The 19,106-nt window shown below is 33.4% G+C and overlaps 1 protein-coding gene across 5 annotated transcripts in view; it reads left to right on the top strand.

Annotated features, from left to right (window-relative positions):
* Positions 1 to 3,047: 3,047 nt before the first annotated feature.
* LOC100251927 (serine/threonine-protein kinase BLUS1) overlaps positions 3,048 to 19,106 on the top strand; it is a 35,080-nt gene continuing 19,021 nt past the window's right edge. For 2 of the 5 annotated variants that reach the window (XR_002030945.2, XM_059739729.1), the window contains exons 1-15: positions 3,048 to 3,504; positions 8,548 to 8,802; positions 9,259 to 9,383; positions 9,706 to 9,750; positions 9,835 to 9,916; positions 10,008 to 10,076; positions 10,166 to 10,336; positions 10,438 to 10,503; positions 15,454 to 15,522; positions 15,612 to 15,725; positions 15,813 to 15,883; positions 16,136 to 16,372; positions 18,435 to 18,547; positions 18,672 to 18,766; positions 18,877 to 18,918. Coding sequence is in view for 4 of the 5 variants with exons in the window: in XM_059739729.1 (XP_059595712.1) it covers positions 3,346 to 3,504; positions 8,548 to 8,802; positions 9,259 to 9,383; positions 9,706 to 9,750; positions 9,835 to 9,916; positions 10,008 to 10,076; positions 10,166 to 10,336; positions 10,438 to 10,503; positions 15,454 to 15,522; positions 15,612 to 15,725; positions 15,813 to 15,883; positions 16,136 to 16,372; positions 18,435 to 18,547; positions 18,672 to 18,766; positions 18,877 to 18,918 (1,713 nt within the window). In the remaining variant the exon portion in view is untranslated. Of the gene's footprint in view, positions 3,505 to 3,770; positions 3,866 to 8,547; positions 8,803 to 9,258; positions 9,384 to 9,705; positions 9,751 to 9,834; positions 9,917 to 10,007; positions 10,077 to 10,165; positions 10,337 to 10,437; positions 10,504 to 15,453; positions 15,523 to 15,611; positions 15,726 to 15,812; positions 15,884 to 16,135; positions 16,373 to 18,434; positions 18,548 to 18,671; positions 18,767 to 18,876; positions 18,919 to 19,106 lie in introns of those variants that run through there. The other 3 variants (XM_010656827.3, XM_010656826.3, XM_059739730.1) reach the window with 2 other exon arrangements.

Genomic DNA, 19,106 nt, shown 5'->3' with positions numbered 1-19,106 from the left:
ATATATGCCATGTGTCACTGCTCAAACTTAGAGGTGACCCATCCAAAATGTGGATGGCCAGATCAACCAATAGTTCCTATGAAATGGAGAAAAACAATAATAATGAATACCCATGCTTGGTTTTCTTTCTTTTTTTATTTTTCTTATTTTTTTATTTTTATTTACCATGCATGACGATATTATTACCAAACGTGACAAGATTATTTGATAATTTGGCTATATTTAACGAGAAACATAGTTGGAAATTATGAAAAATGTGGCATAATTTTAAAAGATAAAAGTTTTAAAAGCATTTTTGTTTCTTTTGCATATTATGGTAAGTTTTAAAAAATGTTAAATATGTTTCTCCATTGATTTTTGTTATGATGTAAATCATAGTAATAATCCTATTAAATTCATTGAATTGTTTCAAATGATCAAAACGACAGATTATTAATAAAGGCTCTTTGTAAAAAAACTCGTTTTACTCTGCTATTCTGTCCAAGCCTGCTAAGAAAGAGTTACGGGGCATAAAACAAAAAAATATATTGATTTGGGCCAAACATACTATAAGTATACCTCGATGTAGGTCCCGAATAATCATTTGTTCCATAGTCCAGTGATTATTTACAATTAGTCAATTAAGAATTCTCAAAATGTACTAGTATTACCGTAATATCAGATAAAAGGAAATTTGATCTTATTTAGAAAGTAAATTGATGTAAAGTAAGTGATAAACTATTCAAATAATTATTTTAAATAATATTAATAACAAAAATCTTGATTTGAAAATTACTTAAGAAAGAAGATTATAAAATATGAATAATTAAATTTAAATTAATTTTCAAATGTTATTTTAATAGAACTATTGAAAGTATATTACTATTTTTACATAGAATTTTATTTTAATATCTTAACTCACTTTATATAAGGAAATATCTCATCAATATGCTGATACCAAGTTTTCCTAGCTTGAGTAATGTACCAAAAAAGTGCCACGTGACATCCTTAGGAATTCAAATCTGGGGAAAACTCAGAATGGAAAGACATGCTTCATGTGCAAGGGACTTAAGGATGCGAAGCATCTTATCCGTAACTTTTATTATTATTATTAAAATGTAAAGCTAAAAAAAAACAATAGTATATTTATAAATTTTAAAATTTTCACGGGATGATGTTATTAGATTAATGGGTTAGAATAATGTTTACGAATTATTTGCATCAATTTAATTAATTTATAAAATAAGTTATATTGTATTATTCATGTGATAAAGGGATCGTATTCCGGTTAAGGAAATTCTTATTATTATTATTTTTTAATTTTAATATAAAACCAACTTAACATGACATGATTTAGGGGGTGTTTGGTACATGAGAATGAGGAGTGAGAATAAACATCTCATTTTTTTTTTCCTTCATTCGTTCTTATGTTTGGATAAATTGTATGAAGGTAGAAATAGAATAAAAAATGATTTCGTTATAAATTAAATCTCATCTATAAGTAGGATTTTAATTCGTTGTAAGTAAGTAATATTCTGATTCATTCATCTTATAAGAAAATACAAAAATTATTATTTTACAGTTACATTTCATTCATGAAGCCTCGATGTTTCTTCATCCCATAACAAGACTATATATTTTTTATTATTATTTAATAACAAAAAAAAGTCTCAGATTTTATTTTTTTAAAATGAAAACAAAAATATTATTTTAAACTATATGTAAGCATATTATTCTCAATTTACTTATTTTTTTCATTCTCATTCATATTATTATCAAACATCATAGTATAAACAAATAATCATATCAATATTGAATTCTTAAGTTCATTTAAATACTAAATATGAAATTATCAAATTTAGTTTCATTCACCAAAAAATAAGAAAAAAAAAAATTCATTTCCATTTTCTATTCTCGTATTCCAAACACCCTCTTATAGTTTGGGTGGGTTCGATAGATTAGAAGGCCAATGCTTGCCAAATTTCCTAATATAATATTACTCGTAATTCAAGTGGATTAGATGAATTAAAAGGTTAATTTGTTCCAAATCTCCTAACATAACATAACTTGTAATTCATGCATATTTGACAAATTAGAAGGCTAACACATATTAAATTTGTCATCGATATGTTTAACCTTTGCCCAACCCAAATCGAGGTTAGTTTAAAAATCATCAATACTAATCAAGCAAATGCATATTTCAGAAATTCAGATTCTCACTATTTTCGTAGGTTATTAAGTAAAATAATTTTAACAATCTAGTCCACAAACTCAAATTTCAATATTTTAAAATATTCTAACAATTAAATAAAAATAATATTAAGATAATTGAAAATTAATAAATTATAACTTAAGATAATTAAAAAGTGAAAAACATTAAAGTTTATCGTTTGTTAAGTTTAATAAATAAATAAATAAATAAAATAATAGATAATATCATTTAAAAATAATAAATAAATAAACAAATAATATCTTTTTATATTTTTTATGTTAAGTTGTTTTCACATATTTTTCTAACCCAAACCCGACTCCAACCATTCAGACTTCATTCATGCCAATCGGAACCTTAGATTGAACGTGGTTCAAACGGGTCAAACCCAACCTATACTCAAGTATGCCTAAAATTAGATTAGGCTGGGTAAAATTTGATGAAATTGCATCCTTATATTTAAAATAATATTTTAATATGATTAAATTAGTTATCATAAATCACGTAAGATATGCGTATAAAGTAACGTAACCGTACATGTGGCATAATCTCAGTACTTTTTCGACATGTAGCGTAAAGGTTAAAGTTTAGCCGACCCAAAAATTAAATAGACGAACATAGGAAAGAATCCGACCGAGACAAGCGATAAATAGTCCCATTGACTATGACCAGAGCCTTCAGACTACAATTTTCTTGGCACTTTTACCGGTGACCAACAGCCACGTGCAGGTCACGTTTCCTTTTTTTCCTTATAACACAAGAAACCATAAAAGGGCCCTCCGAAACGGCGCACTCCATGCCTAAAAACGGCAAACCCAAAAAGAAAGGAAAAAGAAAAAAAGGGAAAACAACAACAAACAACAAAAGCTCCCCCATAACAGGTGGCGGGACTTCGAATACAAACGCCTTCTCTCTCTTTCTTTCTATCACGAGAAAGCAGAAACTCAGCCTCCTCCTCATCAATGCGCTTCTCATCATCATCATCATCCTCATGCCCTTCCCTTTTCCTACATTGAATTTGTGATTTCTTCTATCTCCCGAAATATCTCCGCTCTCTCCGCTGCCTGCAGGTTCCTCCGTGTCTGCTGCTCCGTTTTCTGTCCCTGAGCCTCAGATTGAGAGTTTTTGGATCTGTGAGCTGCTGCGATTTGAGAGAGATGGAGAAGAAGAAGTACCCGATCGGCCCGGAGTTCTACACGCTGTACGAGGAGATAGGGCAGGGCGTCAGCGCTTCGGTGCTCCGCGCGCTGTGCGTGCCGCTCAATGAGATCGTCGCCATCAAGATCCTCGACTTTGAGCGGGACAATTGCGATCTTGTAATCTCTCTGATTTGTCCCTTTTTTTTATTGAATTTTTTTGACGTGCGATTTGGTTTTGAGCAAGAGCAGTGGTATCATGGATCCAAATTGCTTTTCTGAATAGAATTGTTTCTGGAGCATTACAATTCTACAATGCCACGACTCTGTTAGATTGCATGTTACGAATTTTTTATTTATTTATTTATTTTTATATCGTTTTGAGGAATGGTAATTTTGTTTTTTCATTTATCTGATTTTTTTTGGATCCGTGTTATTTAGTTTTGAACAAGCCTAATCTATTTCGAAGGATGAATTTGACTGTCCTCATAGTCATGAGCAATGATTATCTCGCGGATGAGGTTGCATGGTGTGGTTGTAGGTATTTCTTAATTTTTTTGGTTTCTTTGCTGATTATTTTTCTCTGTTTATTAGATTTTTTATTTATTTATCAGATTGCATGTCTTATTTGTAGGTTTTATGTTGATTATTTTAAAAAAACTTTTATTGTCTTTTGGTTGTGGTGATGACATTGTTTTGTTTATTGGCATCAGTTCGTAGGACCTTTTTTTTCTGGGATTTTTGGAATGAGATCCTAGTTGATGAATTGCTCATGATATTGCGACAGTTGCAATCTCGTAATGACTCTGTTCTGTGTTGCTGTGGTTGCCTTTTCTGTTTGATTTGATTTGATGTTTTGAATTATATGAATTGGTTTGGATGTATTATTTCTTTGGTTTTGTGTGGTTGTCATTTGGTTTAATTTATCTTAATTGCTTTGAATTTATTGTCGATTTTCAGCTATGGTTAGTGGCACGATTTTCCTTTTCCTGTTTTTTGTTTTTTTGTGAGATTTTATTTTATTTTTATTTTATTTCTGATATACTAATGCTAAATTACTCAAAAAGCTCACATAATTTGGTGCTTTAAATTGACATAAGTAATATCCACCCCTGATTTTTCAAAAGACTTATACTTTTGTCATCATGTCTGTGTGGAGAATCAATTTTGAGCCAAACCTTTCTTGTTATTTAGTGTTTTCTCTAAAGTTCTTGGTCTCTTTCCTTTCTATTTTTGATTGTTTCTTTGTTTCATTGTCATAGTGATTCGGTTTCTAATTTGTTTGAATTCTTTTGGATCTTTTATTTGGTTTCAAACAAGAATGTAATTTTATTTTTTGTTTTAATTTTTTTCTCTTTGGTTTTGGAGATGTATCAAAACTTTGTTACTCCATTATATAGCAAATAATTTGAAAGGTGAAAAGCAAAAACTCTCATGTCATGAAGAATTTGCTAATTGCAAAGTGGTGATGTTTCAATGCTTTTGGTTGTGTGATAGTGGCTTTTTTTTATACTTTATTTGAATTGGATGAATATGTTTTTTGACTTTTGAGGAATGTTTGAAGAATGGTGCTTTTTTGGCCTTTTAGTTTTTGGTGATATTCTACATGATGTGGTGAAGGTTTTGAAAGATAAAAAGCAAAAATTATGGGGAAATTCATGAGAAATTTCTCTAATTAGGGAGAGGTGACTCAAGATCTACAAGGGCTTCATGATGTTGAAAGAGATATAATGTTATTTGTGATGTTTTCTTTTGTTTTGTTTTTGTTTGCTTTTTTCTTGGATAATTTTCTTGGTTTTTTTTTGGAGAAGGAAACTCCTTGTTTTCCCCTTCCCTTTGGGAGATGTATGAAATCTAAGTTGTGAATGGAAATACAATATGGTGAAGAATTTGAAAGATGAAAATAAAAAATTGTGAGGAATTCTAAGTTGATAGCGGTTGCATGTCATATGTGCAATTTTATTTTTCTTTATTTATTTTTAATTTTGTGTGATGGTGATTTTGATTATCTGAATCAGGATGGTACTCTTTGTTTATTGTTACTCTTGTTATTAATTTTTTGGTGTGGTAGGGAGGGTATGTTTTCATGACATATGATCTTTGTTGAAAATTTCTGTATGATAGGAGGCAATTCAAACACTTGGTTTATTCTTGGTAAAAAAAAAAAAAAAGGACAAGGGGGTTGCTGGTTGTGTCTATCAGAGGAGCTGTTTGTATGAAATGGCATTGTTCTTCTTCATCCATAGCAATATCAATAGCAAAGAATATGAAAGTTAAAATAGAATAAAATATGAGCATCATGAAATATTCGCCTAACGTTGAAGTGGGATAGAATTTACAAGGGCTAAGGGTTGGGTGCATGCTGAAACATAGGACCACAGTTCTCAGAGGCTTACAACCTTGAGGCTTCAAGGGGAGCTGAAGGAGCATTCAACCTTGAGACTTAAGTGAACTAAAGGTTCCCACTTCAAGCTGTAGGGGCTTACTTCTCACTTCATCAAAGGCAAAAATGCTTCAACTCTCCTTCCTCTCCTTAAAATTGTACCCAGGAGGGCCAGTACATAAAAAAATACCTGAATGGACGAGTCCCAATTTTTCCTTTAAAGTGAAATTACAGCAGTGAAATTATAGCTGTCCTCGCTTAGAGATATCAAGAGTGGGTGAGGGGGTGGCTTTGAGAGAGTTGTTAACTGCTATGCCATAATTATCATATAAGTTACAAGAATTAAAGTTATATTCTTTGAAATTCATTGAGGGTCAGACGAAAAAGATTTATAGCTCAGCAAATAATACTGATATCTGTGCAAAATAACATTCGTATCATGGGTAATTCATGAATTTTTAAATAACATGGAACAACTCAGGAAAGCATCACAAGGCACTTCTAGTGAACTAAGAATCCCTTCAATTTGTTTTAGACTTTTACTATGTTGTTTTAATGTGGTGATATTCTGAAACATGCATGTAGAAAAGTCAGTTTAAGCAAAACCATGTCATGCAGCCTATATGTATTTCTGTATTAAAAGAAGCTATGAGAAGATGAGGAGGATGAAGAGGTTTATTATTGTTTTACAAGTGAGAAACTTCCAAATGAAATGTTTGGAAGGATAGAAGGGATTAAGTGGTTGGATGATAGGATATTAACTAACAAGTAACAGGAAGTAGATTATAACCCTATTAATAGTTAAGTAGCCCTTTAATCAAACTTGTTAAAGGCTAAATGAAGTTGGCATACATTGTTGGCCTGTTATCTAACAACTTTAAGTCAATTGGTAGCTTATCATGATATCAAAGCCTTGTTTAGCACGAGGTCATTAGTTTGAACCTCACTAAATGTTTATTTCCCCTAATTTATTGAGTCTAGGTGCAAGCCCTAAGAAGGTTTCCTGTAGGGTGGGTGTTTGGGCTAAAGCTCAAATAAGCTTGATATATTGTTGGCAGTAGCTTATCAAAACTAATCTCAACCATGAATCAAAACATAATTAGAAGAAACTAAAAGTCTAAACCCTTATTGATTCATTGTTACAAATTTGTGAAATATATTCGCTAGAGTAGTTTACTGTAGCAACACAAGCATCTCCCACTACAATGAGGATGCAATAATTTTATTTTCTCTTGTTTTAAAATAGAAGTTATGGAAAACTAGAATGTATGAAATATAAGGTTTAAAATAAGGCATTGAAGGACCCAAATTCTATGAATTTTTTTTTTTCCAAAGCCCAAACTTGCATTTCTTGATTGCCATGGAGCTCACAAGCCTTAAATTGGCCTTGTAAAGTCTTATCATATTTGTTTATCTAGTTGATACCTTTACATCACTTCAGTACTTTTCTCAACACTGGGAAAGAGCTTGTCCTTGAATTGGTGCCTTGGTTTTTGGCCTTTGACCTGCTCAACTCCTCTTTGAGTTCCTTGAGTGACATACATTCACTGTACTCCTTTCTTAGTTGAAAAAGTTCCACAAACATGCTGCTTATTGACATATTTGAATGGGTAAAGTTCCCTTGCTTCCTTTATCTTTTGAGGGTGGAATTATTCTTTTAAAGAATATAACAAAAATATAATAACAAAATTTGATGCAGGCATGCTTGGTTCACAAACAATTTCAAATTCCAAGGCTTTTTCTAACTTAACTTTAGTTTGATCTTCTGTTGATTCCACATTCTTTAAACCTGAGGTTCCCACCTTAATGACCTAGTCAATTGAATTATTCTTCAATTTTCTGATAGGAATCAAGAATAAAAAATCCATCTTGAGAGCATTCTTTATATGTTTTTATATGTTGCTGGTGACTCCTAATCTGTATTCTTTCTCCAAATAAAGATAAATCTACTTCAAGTTCAGTGTGATGTCCCACTTATAGAAGTCTATGATCCCATCATTCAAGGTATTGGATAGCTATTTATTAATTTATCAGTTCCCATTATGACCTTGATCTCCTGCTCAAGGAAAGAACTAGCTGTAAATATCAATGTGATACAGAAAAAGAATCATATCTTGTTTTTTGTTGGCTACAATGGTTGCCAACCTGCATTTTGATGGATTTCCTGTAATTAATGGAAAAAAAGGAAAAATTTTGCCACAATATGATTTTTGTAATTAGATGGGAAAACCAATATGTATCATCCTGGGTCTATAACAACCTGACCTTCTGAACCTTGATTATTCTGAAAACCATATAATCTAAGCCCTTCAGCCTACTTAAAACGTCACATGCCATATAGACCATATAACAGGCTATAAAACTAGAATAAAATAAATCATGGGTAGTTCATATGGTCTTTTGCAAGCCTCTTTGAGCATGATCTTGTTTGGCCTTTGCAAGCCTCTTTCATGCTTTGCTGTACATTGTTTATCCAGTCACTAAGTGATGAGTTTTAAGTAGATTTAGTTGTTTCTACTAGCTTGAGTCATACCACTAAATTGTCCATGATTTCATTTGCAGTTCTGTAGGATAGTTAGGGTGATTTCAATGAGTAGACTTGACTTATTGCTTTTTCTGGGAATAGTTATTCTGGATCTGGGTGATATATAAATAAACTAAATTATGTGTTTGAACTTGGGCATTCCATTCAAAAAGTTTTAATAAAATTTTAGGTTTGGGACTCTGATTTTACAATGAAACTGATTGTTTTCAAATTTGTACATTTGGTTAAACCTATTTTTTATCTTGTTGATAACATCGATTAGCTGTTCTGACACATTTTTATTCACTTTACTCAGAATAATATTTCTCGTGAAGCGCAAACAATGAATCTGGTTGACCACCCTAACGTTCTTAAATCACACTGCTCATTTGTTAGTGAACACAATTTGTGGGTTGTCATGCCATATATGGCTGGGGGTTCTTGTCTTAACATTTTGAAGGCTGCCTATCCTGATGGTCTAGAGGAGGTAGTTATCGCAACAATCTTACGTGAGGTATTGAAGGGTTTAGAGTATCTTCATCACCATGGGCACATACATCGAGATGTCAAGGTGAGCATTTAATTTTTAAATTTTTTTTTATTATTATTATTTTTAAATCTTAATTGAAGCTCTCATATTATGGTATAAATTATTGTGAGCGCATGCAATGGTTGAAAACCTCTAGGTTGCTTAATAGTATTTTTTATGTAGTTTTGGGAAGTAGTTGGAAACAATGAATATCAAGTAACTATGGCTGTTATGATCAGTGTGAATGAAAGTCTATCTAAGATTTTTCCAACTAATTTTAGTGAGCAAAAATCACAATGTCAAAGCATGCCAATCCATTAGGAACCTTGGGTATGGAAAAATGCAATCAAATGTCATGAGCATGCAAAGATCTGACTTGTAAGAGGATCAAATTGCATATTGCTGATGCCATCAATCGTGAGAAGAATTTTTTGACTATTGCTTTGTTATTACTGGACTTTCTATATTTATCAGTATCTTAAATTATGTTTTGGATAGGCTGGAAATATTCTCATTGATGCACGTGGTGCAATCAAACTGGGAGATTTTGGTGTTTCTGCTTGCCTCTTTGATTCGGGTGATAGGCAGCGTTCAAGGAACACATTTGTGGGGACACCTTGCTGGTATGCCTTTTCTGATAGGTTGACCCACCCATTCCACAAGTTCCTAGGCTTTTTCACGTTTTCTGGTAAACATTTTTTGTAATATAATTTTGATAGATCATCTTTGGCCTCCATGAACTTGCCTGAGCATATTTAAAATAAATAGAATCTGTGGCAAGTAAATATACAAACAAATTGAATGATGGTAGAAAGTTCTAGGGGAAAATCAGCAACAGATGAGACTGCATCATGAACATCAGAACATTATATGTAGCCCAAAAATTTTCAGTGTAACTGTTTTTATTATTTGTTGAGTAACATAGTTCTCTATCTTTGTTCATAGGATGGCCCCTGAGGTTATGGAGCAGTTACATGGTTATGACTTCAAGTCAGTCTTTTGTTTTTTGCAAGTTTCCTTCCTCTTATCCTTGATTAGATAACATGGTGTTAATGTTCAACAATTTTCCTGCAGGGCTGATATCTGGTCTTTTGGTATAACTGCATTGGAGCTTGCCCATGGTCATGCTCCTTTCTCAAAATATCCTCCTATGAAGGTGTGTGGATCATAGGACATGAAATTTTTATTAGAATCTTCTACAAAATTTCCAGGAGTTAATTAAAGCTGAAGAAAATTAATATTGTTAGGTCCTGCTTATGACTTTGCAAAATGCTCCCCCTGGCCTTGATTATGAAAGAGATAGAAAATTTTCTAAGGTATGTTTTCAAAATAAATTAGTTCTATTATCAGTCTTGAGTTAGTTATGCCTCGACATGATTTTTTGGTTTTCCTTCTTTGTCCCTAGTCTTTTAAGCAGATGATTGCAAGTTGCTTGGTAAAAGATCCTTCAAAACGACCTTCTGCAAAAAAGTTGCTAAAGCATCCTTTCTTTAAGCAAGCTAGGTCAAGTGATTATATAGGACGAACACTTTTGGAGGGGCTGCCTGATCTTGGTGAGCGTATTAAAGAATTGAAGGTTAGATATTGATTTTGGGATATGATTTTGTTACCCATAATCCATACATGCTACTTTGATTTTGTATTTTATTCTTATAAGTGGTGTCTTTATTGACATAGAGGAAAGAAGAAGATATGCTTGCACAAAAAAAAATGCCAGATGGGGAAAAGGAGGAGCTATCACAGGTTTTATTTTTGGATCTTCATAACTAGGAAGAATAAATTGTTGTCTCGTCTATCAATTTTCTGGTTTGTTTATTAGATACTGAATTTGAATTCTATGGTTACTAGTCTTCTATACTCAATTTATTATATCTCCCCTATTAAATTGTACATATGCAGGTGCACCTCTTAATTGTTATTGTTTGGAAGCTATGGAGTATTGCAGGGACAATAATCTAGATAAAAGTAAAATGCAAAATGTAGTGTTTGCCTGAAAATCTTTGCAAGTGATCTAATATCAACAGTGTTATAGGTGAAATATTAGCCTTGTCGATAGCTATGTTCCACCGCCTTCATTTTGTTCTAGCTGGAAAATCATCATTTTTTATTCTTGAATCTTCTGTCTATTTGCTTTAGATTGAAGTTAAATATTGGGCCTAGCAGACAAAGTTTTGAGAATGGGAGTGAGACATTAAGTAAGCAATAGTCTAGTTTCAAAAGCCACTTGAACAAATTGGGAATAGGTTTAGATCCATTGCAACAGAACAAAGATAATAACAAAGAGTAAAATTTTCCGTCTCTCCAAGATCTTACATCTTGTTCTTTCTTGCTTTCAATTATTATTTTCATTAGTAGGCACTACATTCATTTTAGTATTTAGATTGTACAGAATAGAAGAAAAATTAAGATAAACATTTTGCATCTCTCTAGGAACTTCCCTTCTTTTTTTCATCTTTTTGTTTCTTTCTTCTTCTTCTTTTGTTTGTTTTTATTTCTTTTCTTTACTCCAATGTCCATTGATATACTATCATGAATTTGGTTTTGTTCAATTTATATGAACAAAGTATTCTCACATTTTGATATTATTTATACTAAAATGTAAAGAACATGGTATTTTAACACCACTTAGGCTCTTGCATGATATTTGCCCCCTCCCTTAAGCTAGTGTCCTCAAGATAGAAAGGGAATTTCACTCTAACTTGTCCTTTAGTACATCTACAAGCACATTGTGTATGGAAATAAGCCTCATGCTCAACTATCTGTTATAAAGTGTTATCCATCTCAATATGCTTGATCATTGGATTGAATTTTATGAAATTATAGTCACATCTTTATTATTGGAACAAAAGTTATAGTGTTTGTAGTATCAAGGGCTATTTATCTTAGTGAATCTTGAAAACAATAAACTAGCATATTCCATATCGACCTGCCTTAAACTCTGATTCAAAACTTGACATAGCTATTGGGCATTTTCTTTTCTAAGCCAAACAACCATTTGTTGCAACTGAAGTACAATAGCTTGAAGAGAATTTCCTTTTAATAACTGTTCTAACAGGATGTGCATGAGTATAAGATCTCACTTTCATATGGCAACATCCAACAGAAAACAAACATTTGCCTAGAACTGAAGTTAGTTATCTATGCTTCCTAAAGACCATCACAAGATGAGAAGTTTGTGGGGTATGTGTAAATTGGCTTACAACATTGACTGCATAACTAACTTCAAGTTAATTGTGGGATAAGTGAATGGGGTTCTTTATGAATTGTTTCAGTCCTGACAGTGTGGTACTCATGTTGAAGGGCTTCATTTGGGGGGAAGGGGGTGACAATGAGCATCAAAGGGATAAGAGAGGGCCTTTAAGGATGATCTTTTAGGATGGGAGATTCATGGAATTCTTGGATAATTTTAGAAGGGCTTCCATAGGGTGTTGCAAAAGAGTTGGGGGAGAAGCCTTTGGTTTTGTGGGGGGACCTGAGCAAGGCAAGTCCATTGGAAGAAGGGTCTTATGCCAAGCTAATTGAGTTTTGTAGGTTTCTAGTATTGCCAATTGAGGGGTTGGAGAAGGAAATTCTAGGGCTTGATTAGGAATGTTATCAAAATTTCTCAAAAAGCATTTTTTGAGAACAATTTTAAAAAACAGTTCTCAAATGTTTTATAAAACAAAAGTCTATTTGGAATTTGAAGTATTCTCAACTCACTTTCTATATTTCCAAATATTTCTTAAAAATAAATTTTATCTGTAATGTTTATTTTCAATCATTCATCACATTTATACAATTATTTTTAAAATAACCCTTAGAAAACAATTAAAAACAAGTGAAAACAATTATAATATCTTCTCAGAAAACAACCTATTTGTGAACAAGTTCCCATAAAACTATTTTTAGTCAAAAAATTACCAAATGAGTTTTTTTGAAGAATAGTTCCCAAGCAGGCTCCTAGCTTTCATAAGAATGTTGGAGGTATGGAAAGTGAAGAAAGCTAGGAGCATCGCAAAAAGAGGGCAAAGTTTTCAAAAATTGAGAGGAAATTTCGGAAGCTAGAATGTTTTGTAAATAACAAAGGAGTAGGAAGGAATGAAAGTGGGAGTGAAAAGGGTGGTTGGGCTTTAGTTGCAATGGGCTAATGAAAGTGAAAATTCTTTCTTGGAATGTGAAGAAATTAATGTCAAGGAGAAAAGGAAGGCTATTAAATCCCTAACAAGATCTCAAAAAGCATATTTGTTATGTTTATAGGAAACAATAGTTCATGAAATTATAGTGGAGTTAGTGAGGAGTGTTAAGGGTAGGTAGATGTTTAGAATGGGGTTCAACGGAGGCCTGGGGGATTGGATGTGAAATCCTTGTGTTCTAGGATAGCATAGTGTTGGAATTTGCTAAAAAGGAAGTGGGGAGCATTTATAGCCTCTTATCATTTTTGATTCCTTTGTATACGTCGTGTGTACTTCTTTTTATTCTAATACATTTATACCTATAAAAAAAAAGTCATTTTAGACGCTACGAAGATTTTTTTTTTTTGGGGTGGAGGGGGATTCATTGGGGTTTATGACCCTACCTTGTTTGTGTGAGGAGTGGGAGGATTTTTGGGCTGAATTAGGGGACATTAGAGGTTTGTGGGGTGACCTTTGGTGTCTTGCTAGGGACTTTAACATGGTTAGTTTCTTGGGTGAGAGAAGAAACATCAACATTATACAATTGTCATGAGATGATTTTCAAAGATTACAGAGGAGTTGAAATTGCATGATATTCCACTAAATGGGGGCTCCTACACTTGGAGAGGAGGTGATGACAATCAATCTCATTCAAGACTTCACTGTTTCTTAGTGTCGAAAGGTTGGAAAAGCCACTTTAGTGCTCTTTTGGAAAGAGTCGCCTATCTTACTTGATGAAGGTTGGATATGGAGGAGCAAAGCTCCCTTTAGGTTTGAAAAAATATGTGACTAAAAGTGGAGGGCTTTGAAGCCCTATTAAGGGTTTGGTGGATGGGTTATAGGTTCCTCCCCTATATCTTATTCTCAATTAGGCTGACATCTTTCCTTATCAAGCTTACTAATGTTTGCTTCCTTAAAACTCTCATCTTGAAATTGCATCACCACTAAAGCCCTCCCTTATACAACCTCCATACCTATCTTATCTCTAAACAGTAAAGACTCTGAAGCATTATATTATTTTAAGGAATAATTAGGAAAAACCTCCTATTTTCATCTATAAAGGCACAAGCAAGGAGATGCTTTTCGCTTATTTTGTGAATTTTTTTATAATAAAAGATGACTACCTTCCTAATTGGGGTTGATCTCCAAAGAAACTGTTCTCTAACCCATCCTGGGCCATCCACCTGCCTAACCTTGAACATTAACTGGCTCTATCAATACATCCTCATAGATCTCAAAACATTTCAACCTCTTTTTTGTTCTATCCCTACTTACCTAACCAAGCTTCAAATGGAGATTCTAGGTCCTTCCTTAAATGAACTGTTAAAGTTCATAAACATAAGACAAGGTGACAAATCCTTAGGATGAATAAAAATAAAAACGTGCCAAAGAATCCAATCCAAAAGGCAAACATAAAAGTGAATTTTCTCTAGTAAGTAATCCCTAAAATAAAGGTCAAACTGAGAACCTCATGGAAGAAGAAAGTCCCTCATAAAATTCAGAGAAGAGCAGACACCTCTCTTGCTAATGTATCTGCTTCTTTATCCACTCAGCCTTAGCTTCTACATAGAGAAACACCCTAAACCACTTAAGGCACCAAAGATCTACCTTATCTATTGGTCGTGCATCCAAGGTCATCTCCTACCTTCGGATGCTTAGGATCACACAATTGCTTGGTCCTCTTCATAGTAAGGTTCCTAATATTCATCCTAGCTTTCCTTGGTAGCCCTTTAATAATGCTAAGGTCAGTTCAATGGTCAAATTTGAGCTAGCATGCTTTAATGAAACTCTAAGATCCTACGGCTATGGTCTCTAAACAGACATCTAATACTTTTTGGCACAAGTTTCTCTAAACAACATCAAACAAAATTTATCTTAATGCATCCCATGGGTGAAGTTGCTTATTGCAAACAAGTACCAAATTTCCTCTGATGAGAAGCACAATTTAACTTCCAACCTACCAAGGTGCTGAGACGAGCACCTACAAATACTTTTTTTTTTTTTTGTGACAATGACCTAAAATAGGGTAAAGAATACCATCATGATGCTATTGAACCGTTATCTTTGAGAAATTTAGTATCCTTGCCAACCATAACATCTAAGGTTGTGCCTAAAATGGTCGAATGCCACATATACTTTCCCCCATTGTTCTCCCCATACACATGGGAACTTAAGCATAATATTGATAATGTTCCTTTTAGCCATCTGCATGATCCCAACCAAGAAAGCAATCCTTGCCATGAGTCATGTGCTAAGTTGTTCTCATGTTTAAAAATATTTGTTTTAAGATTCATATGTTTTATTAGTGTGACGTTATTGTTTGCCATGAGTGCATTTTTTTCTTCAGCCAATGGATCAAGATTAATGGTTTGAATGATTTTGATCTATCTTACTTGTTCTCCACCTTTCTTTGTCCTAATTAGATGGATTTACTTTCTGTGATAGGATTCCTTTTTTCACAGTATAACAGGATATTGTTTATTTTTTACTGGCAGGTTGTATTTATGTTATCATTCACTGTTTGATGTGTTATTGTTTGTAGAATGAATATAAACGGGGGATTAGTGGTTGGAATTTCAATCTTGAAGATGTAAAGGCTCAGGCTTCCCTGGTATAGTGACACTCATCCTGTTTTGCTTTTGACACTAATTTCTGAAAGTTTGAGGTATTATGCATTTAAATATGTTCTCTTTCTTCTAGATCCCAGATGTCGAGGATTCTGGGTCTGATTTAGGAGGGAGCTCGAATTCTTTGTCTGGGCTTGATGTGCATGAGAAACAATCCTCTATGGGTCATCTTTCACAAGTTGCAGAGGTTTTGTTAATACTTTTCTTGTTGTGGTTCTTCTACGGGAAGAGAGTTGGGGTCTTCTGTAGCCTCTAATGATATGATATATTGCAGGAAGGTAGTGATTTGATGCAGAATCTGCCAGTTCCTCTTCCATCAGTTGACTCAGCCATTAATAATATCAGGTATATTCTCTGAAATGGGTTTTCTACCATTTCCTCTGATATTATGCTGTCATGTCTGTTCTATCTATGTTTAGTATTAGTCTACTTATGTAAAGATTTCAGAATATGTAATTGCAGTGCTTGTGCTTGTACTAATATCAATGTTCATTTAATCTAATTGCTACTTTAGCTGGGACAAGGATTTATTAAGTAAATCAATCTCTCATCATGTTTCTGTTATTCTTTTAGTTTATTTTATTTTTTATTTTCCAGAGTTCAATCTTATAAATCTGATGACGAATCGAGCATTGCCAGTTCAAGCCATGAACACCATATTTCACAGGGTTCTTCTCCTCGTCATGATGATCAAATTGAAAATAATTTGGCTGAAAAACCTGATCCAGAAATTAGTGAAAAATTATTGGATATGGCTATTCAATCTCAGAAGGTTGGGAGTTCGTCTGACAGCACCAGTTCACTAGAAGTCAATTGTCCTGTGAAAGGAGAAAGGTTTGATTTTTAAAATACATTGTCTTAATTCTGGCATGTTTTTTTTTTTCAGTTAGTAAAGATCATTCTACTGATATTTTGTAGTTGAAACAGTTGTTTTTGTAATGCTTTTTGGCTACCCTCTTGTCCATGATATTTCTTGGTAGCATGTGCATTTCAAATATTTGATATTTCAGTCTCCTGAGCTACGGTTAACTTGTGCTGGTTAGTGGAGTGTCATAAATTTTACAAAGCCTTAGTTGATATCTGTCTTCTTGATGAATCTGTGTATGCTTTACCTTCTCCATGTTGAGGTTACCTTTAAAGAATCGTGTAGGTTTTGGATATCCAATGAAAATGAAAATTTTCCATTTAGAGAGGAAGCTATCATATGGAATGGAAACTTAAGAAAAATGTTAAAAATGGAAATCACTCCTTTGTGCTGCAAATTAGGCTAAAATGTCAACTACTAGCACATTCCATATAAGGCTTCGTACTATGTGGTTCCCAAACTCATATTAGCTTTTGTGATCTGTTTACTTAGGGTTGGTAAACTGAAAGCTTCATGCTGGAGGAACTTTTGTATTTGTCTTCTTGTATTCATGTACATTTTCATTTCTGAAGGAGTTATCATCCTTTGTTCCTTTGAAATTTTCCATTTATCTAACAGAATATATATGTAGTTTTCTATAAAATGATGATTCTCTCTGTGGTTTTTGGGTTTGTTGGATTTTGAAAATGTGAGATACTGTGATGAATCAGATGGACAGACAATGAAATTTTCCAATTATGAACTCAAAGACAATGTCATGGGATCTGTAAGATATCAATTTCCTAGGTTTTGTGGTTTTTGAGTGGTGATTTGGAGTGTAGGGCTGTCATTATGATGGATAGATAAAGGTGGTAAGGTTTAGAGTGTAGAGGAGGGATTAAAGGGTAGGGTTGTTTGAGAGGGTGGTGTATTTTCACTAGTTTCAGACGTTTTAGGGAAAAGACAACAAGGTTTCTAGTATTTTTTTTTTTTTTTCTTGGAGTAAACAAGAGATGACCTTGAGGGAATTATAATGGGTACTAAGGATAAAGGTTGGTTAAAAAGAGGGAACAAGCTACAACGATGAAGGTTGTATGTGGCTAAGCAATGAAGGCTCTAAGGATCTCAGTAGAGTCAAACTTCTTGCTCTGATACCATGATGAAAAATAATCTCCCGTATATCTTTACATATGATTTACAATACATATATACAAATAATGATTGATGAGATCCCTTAAATTAGGCTATCTATAAAAAAAAATCCTTAAAATCAAGCAATCTGATTGTAAGGGTCCTATGTGGAATTTACCCATATTCTTGGTACAAGAATCATGGGTCAGATTTTACAAGAAAGGGAAAATATGGTAGGAGAATTCAGATACATATGAAGAAAAATTAATTGCTGATTTCTTGGCCTATTCTTCTTTATGTATGTATATTATTTAATACAAGCAATGGATTAGCTACAGCTCTACAGCTGGTCTAAGGAGGTCCCAAGAGTAATCCTTTATCTGGGATAATTGAAGCATGGGACCCCTCCATCACCTGTATCTATCTCCTGTCAAGTTTGCTTCCCAGGCAGATTACAAGGCCAAACCTCAGGAAGGAAATACAGTCTTTCCAGATTTTTTATGAAATATCAAAATTTATTTAATGTTTTATGTTACATACAGAGCTTTGTATGTATATGTAATGATTGATTTAGAAAAGAAATTTGTGACACAGTTTTCTTAGGCAACCATTTGGGTTACTGATGTGGTCATTTCCTAACCTTACTTAGGCACTTTGGTAACCATGATTTTGCATCATGTTCTGCATATTGGCACATGTGATGAGCTGGATGTACTTTCAATATTTTTGCTAAAAATGATATGCATTTGTTAGTGAGTGATGAAATATCTGTCCATACATCAATCTCTTGTATGTGTACAGTTATTATATCATTGCATCCTGTTACCATATTTGAGATTTATCGATACCTTGTTATTGTATTTAACATTTCTTGCAATATCTTCTTTCAAAACTTCTCATAAAGTACTTTGGGATTTTCAGTGGTAACTTGCAAAATCAGCTTAGGAAGATGTCAAGTTGTAATGGAACAACAGTTGTGACAGTAGTAGACGAGGCACCTTCTGAAATAATTTCTAGGACATCCAAATCATCAGGCATGTGCCATGATTTTCATCAGCTCATGGTTTCTATTGACCATTATATTCATGCCAAACTTTTGATTTAGTTGATGTGTGGGCTATCCTACTTTCCCTTTTAACTAAAATATTATTGTGACAGCAAACAGTGATGAACCTGATGAGAGAGCAAAGATGCCAGTTGTTCAGCAAAGAGGACGTTTCAAGGTCACATCTGAGAATGTTGACTTAGAAAAGGTGAATTTATGATTTTGTCCAAGATGGTTTTCTCTTGTTTTTGTGGTGTAAGTGTTCCTTTTTTAGCTTTAAATAAATATAAGTTTCCTTTTCTTTTTGTTCTCCTTTAGGTGGTTTCATCTCCAATGCTGCAAAAGAGTCACAGCTTTCAGGTTGGTAGTTTTGAGGTCAGCACATTCGTGCTGAAGTACCAATTACCTATTATACTTGAGTTATCGGATTGCTAGGTGAATGGCATGGAATGTTGTACTTGTTAAATGTATAACTGTATAAGTTAATTTGAAGACGGCAAGGCTATAACTAGTGTTAAATGGGAATAGGTTAGAAGCTCTCTCTCCTT

Source organism: Vitis vinifera, chromosome 9 (assembly GCF_030704535.1).
Source record: "Vitis vinifera cultivar Pinot Noir 40024 chromosome 9, ASM3070453v1".
NCBI lineage: Eukaryota > Viridiplantae > Streptophyta > Magnoliopsida > Vitales > Vitaceae > Vitis > Vitis vinifera.
Note: the sequence above shows the minus strand (reverse complement) of the source record. Positions and strands in the feature narration are given on the sequence as shown.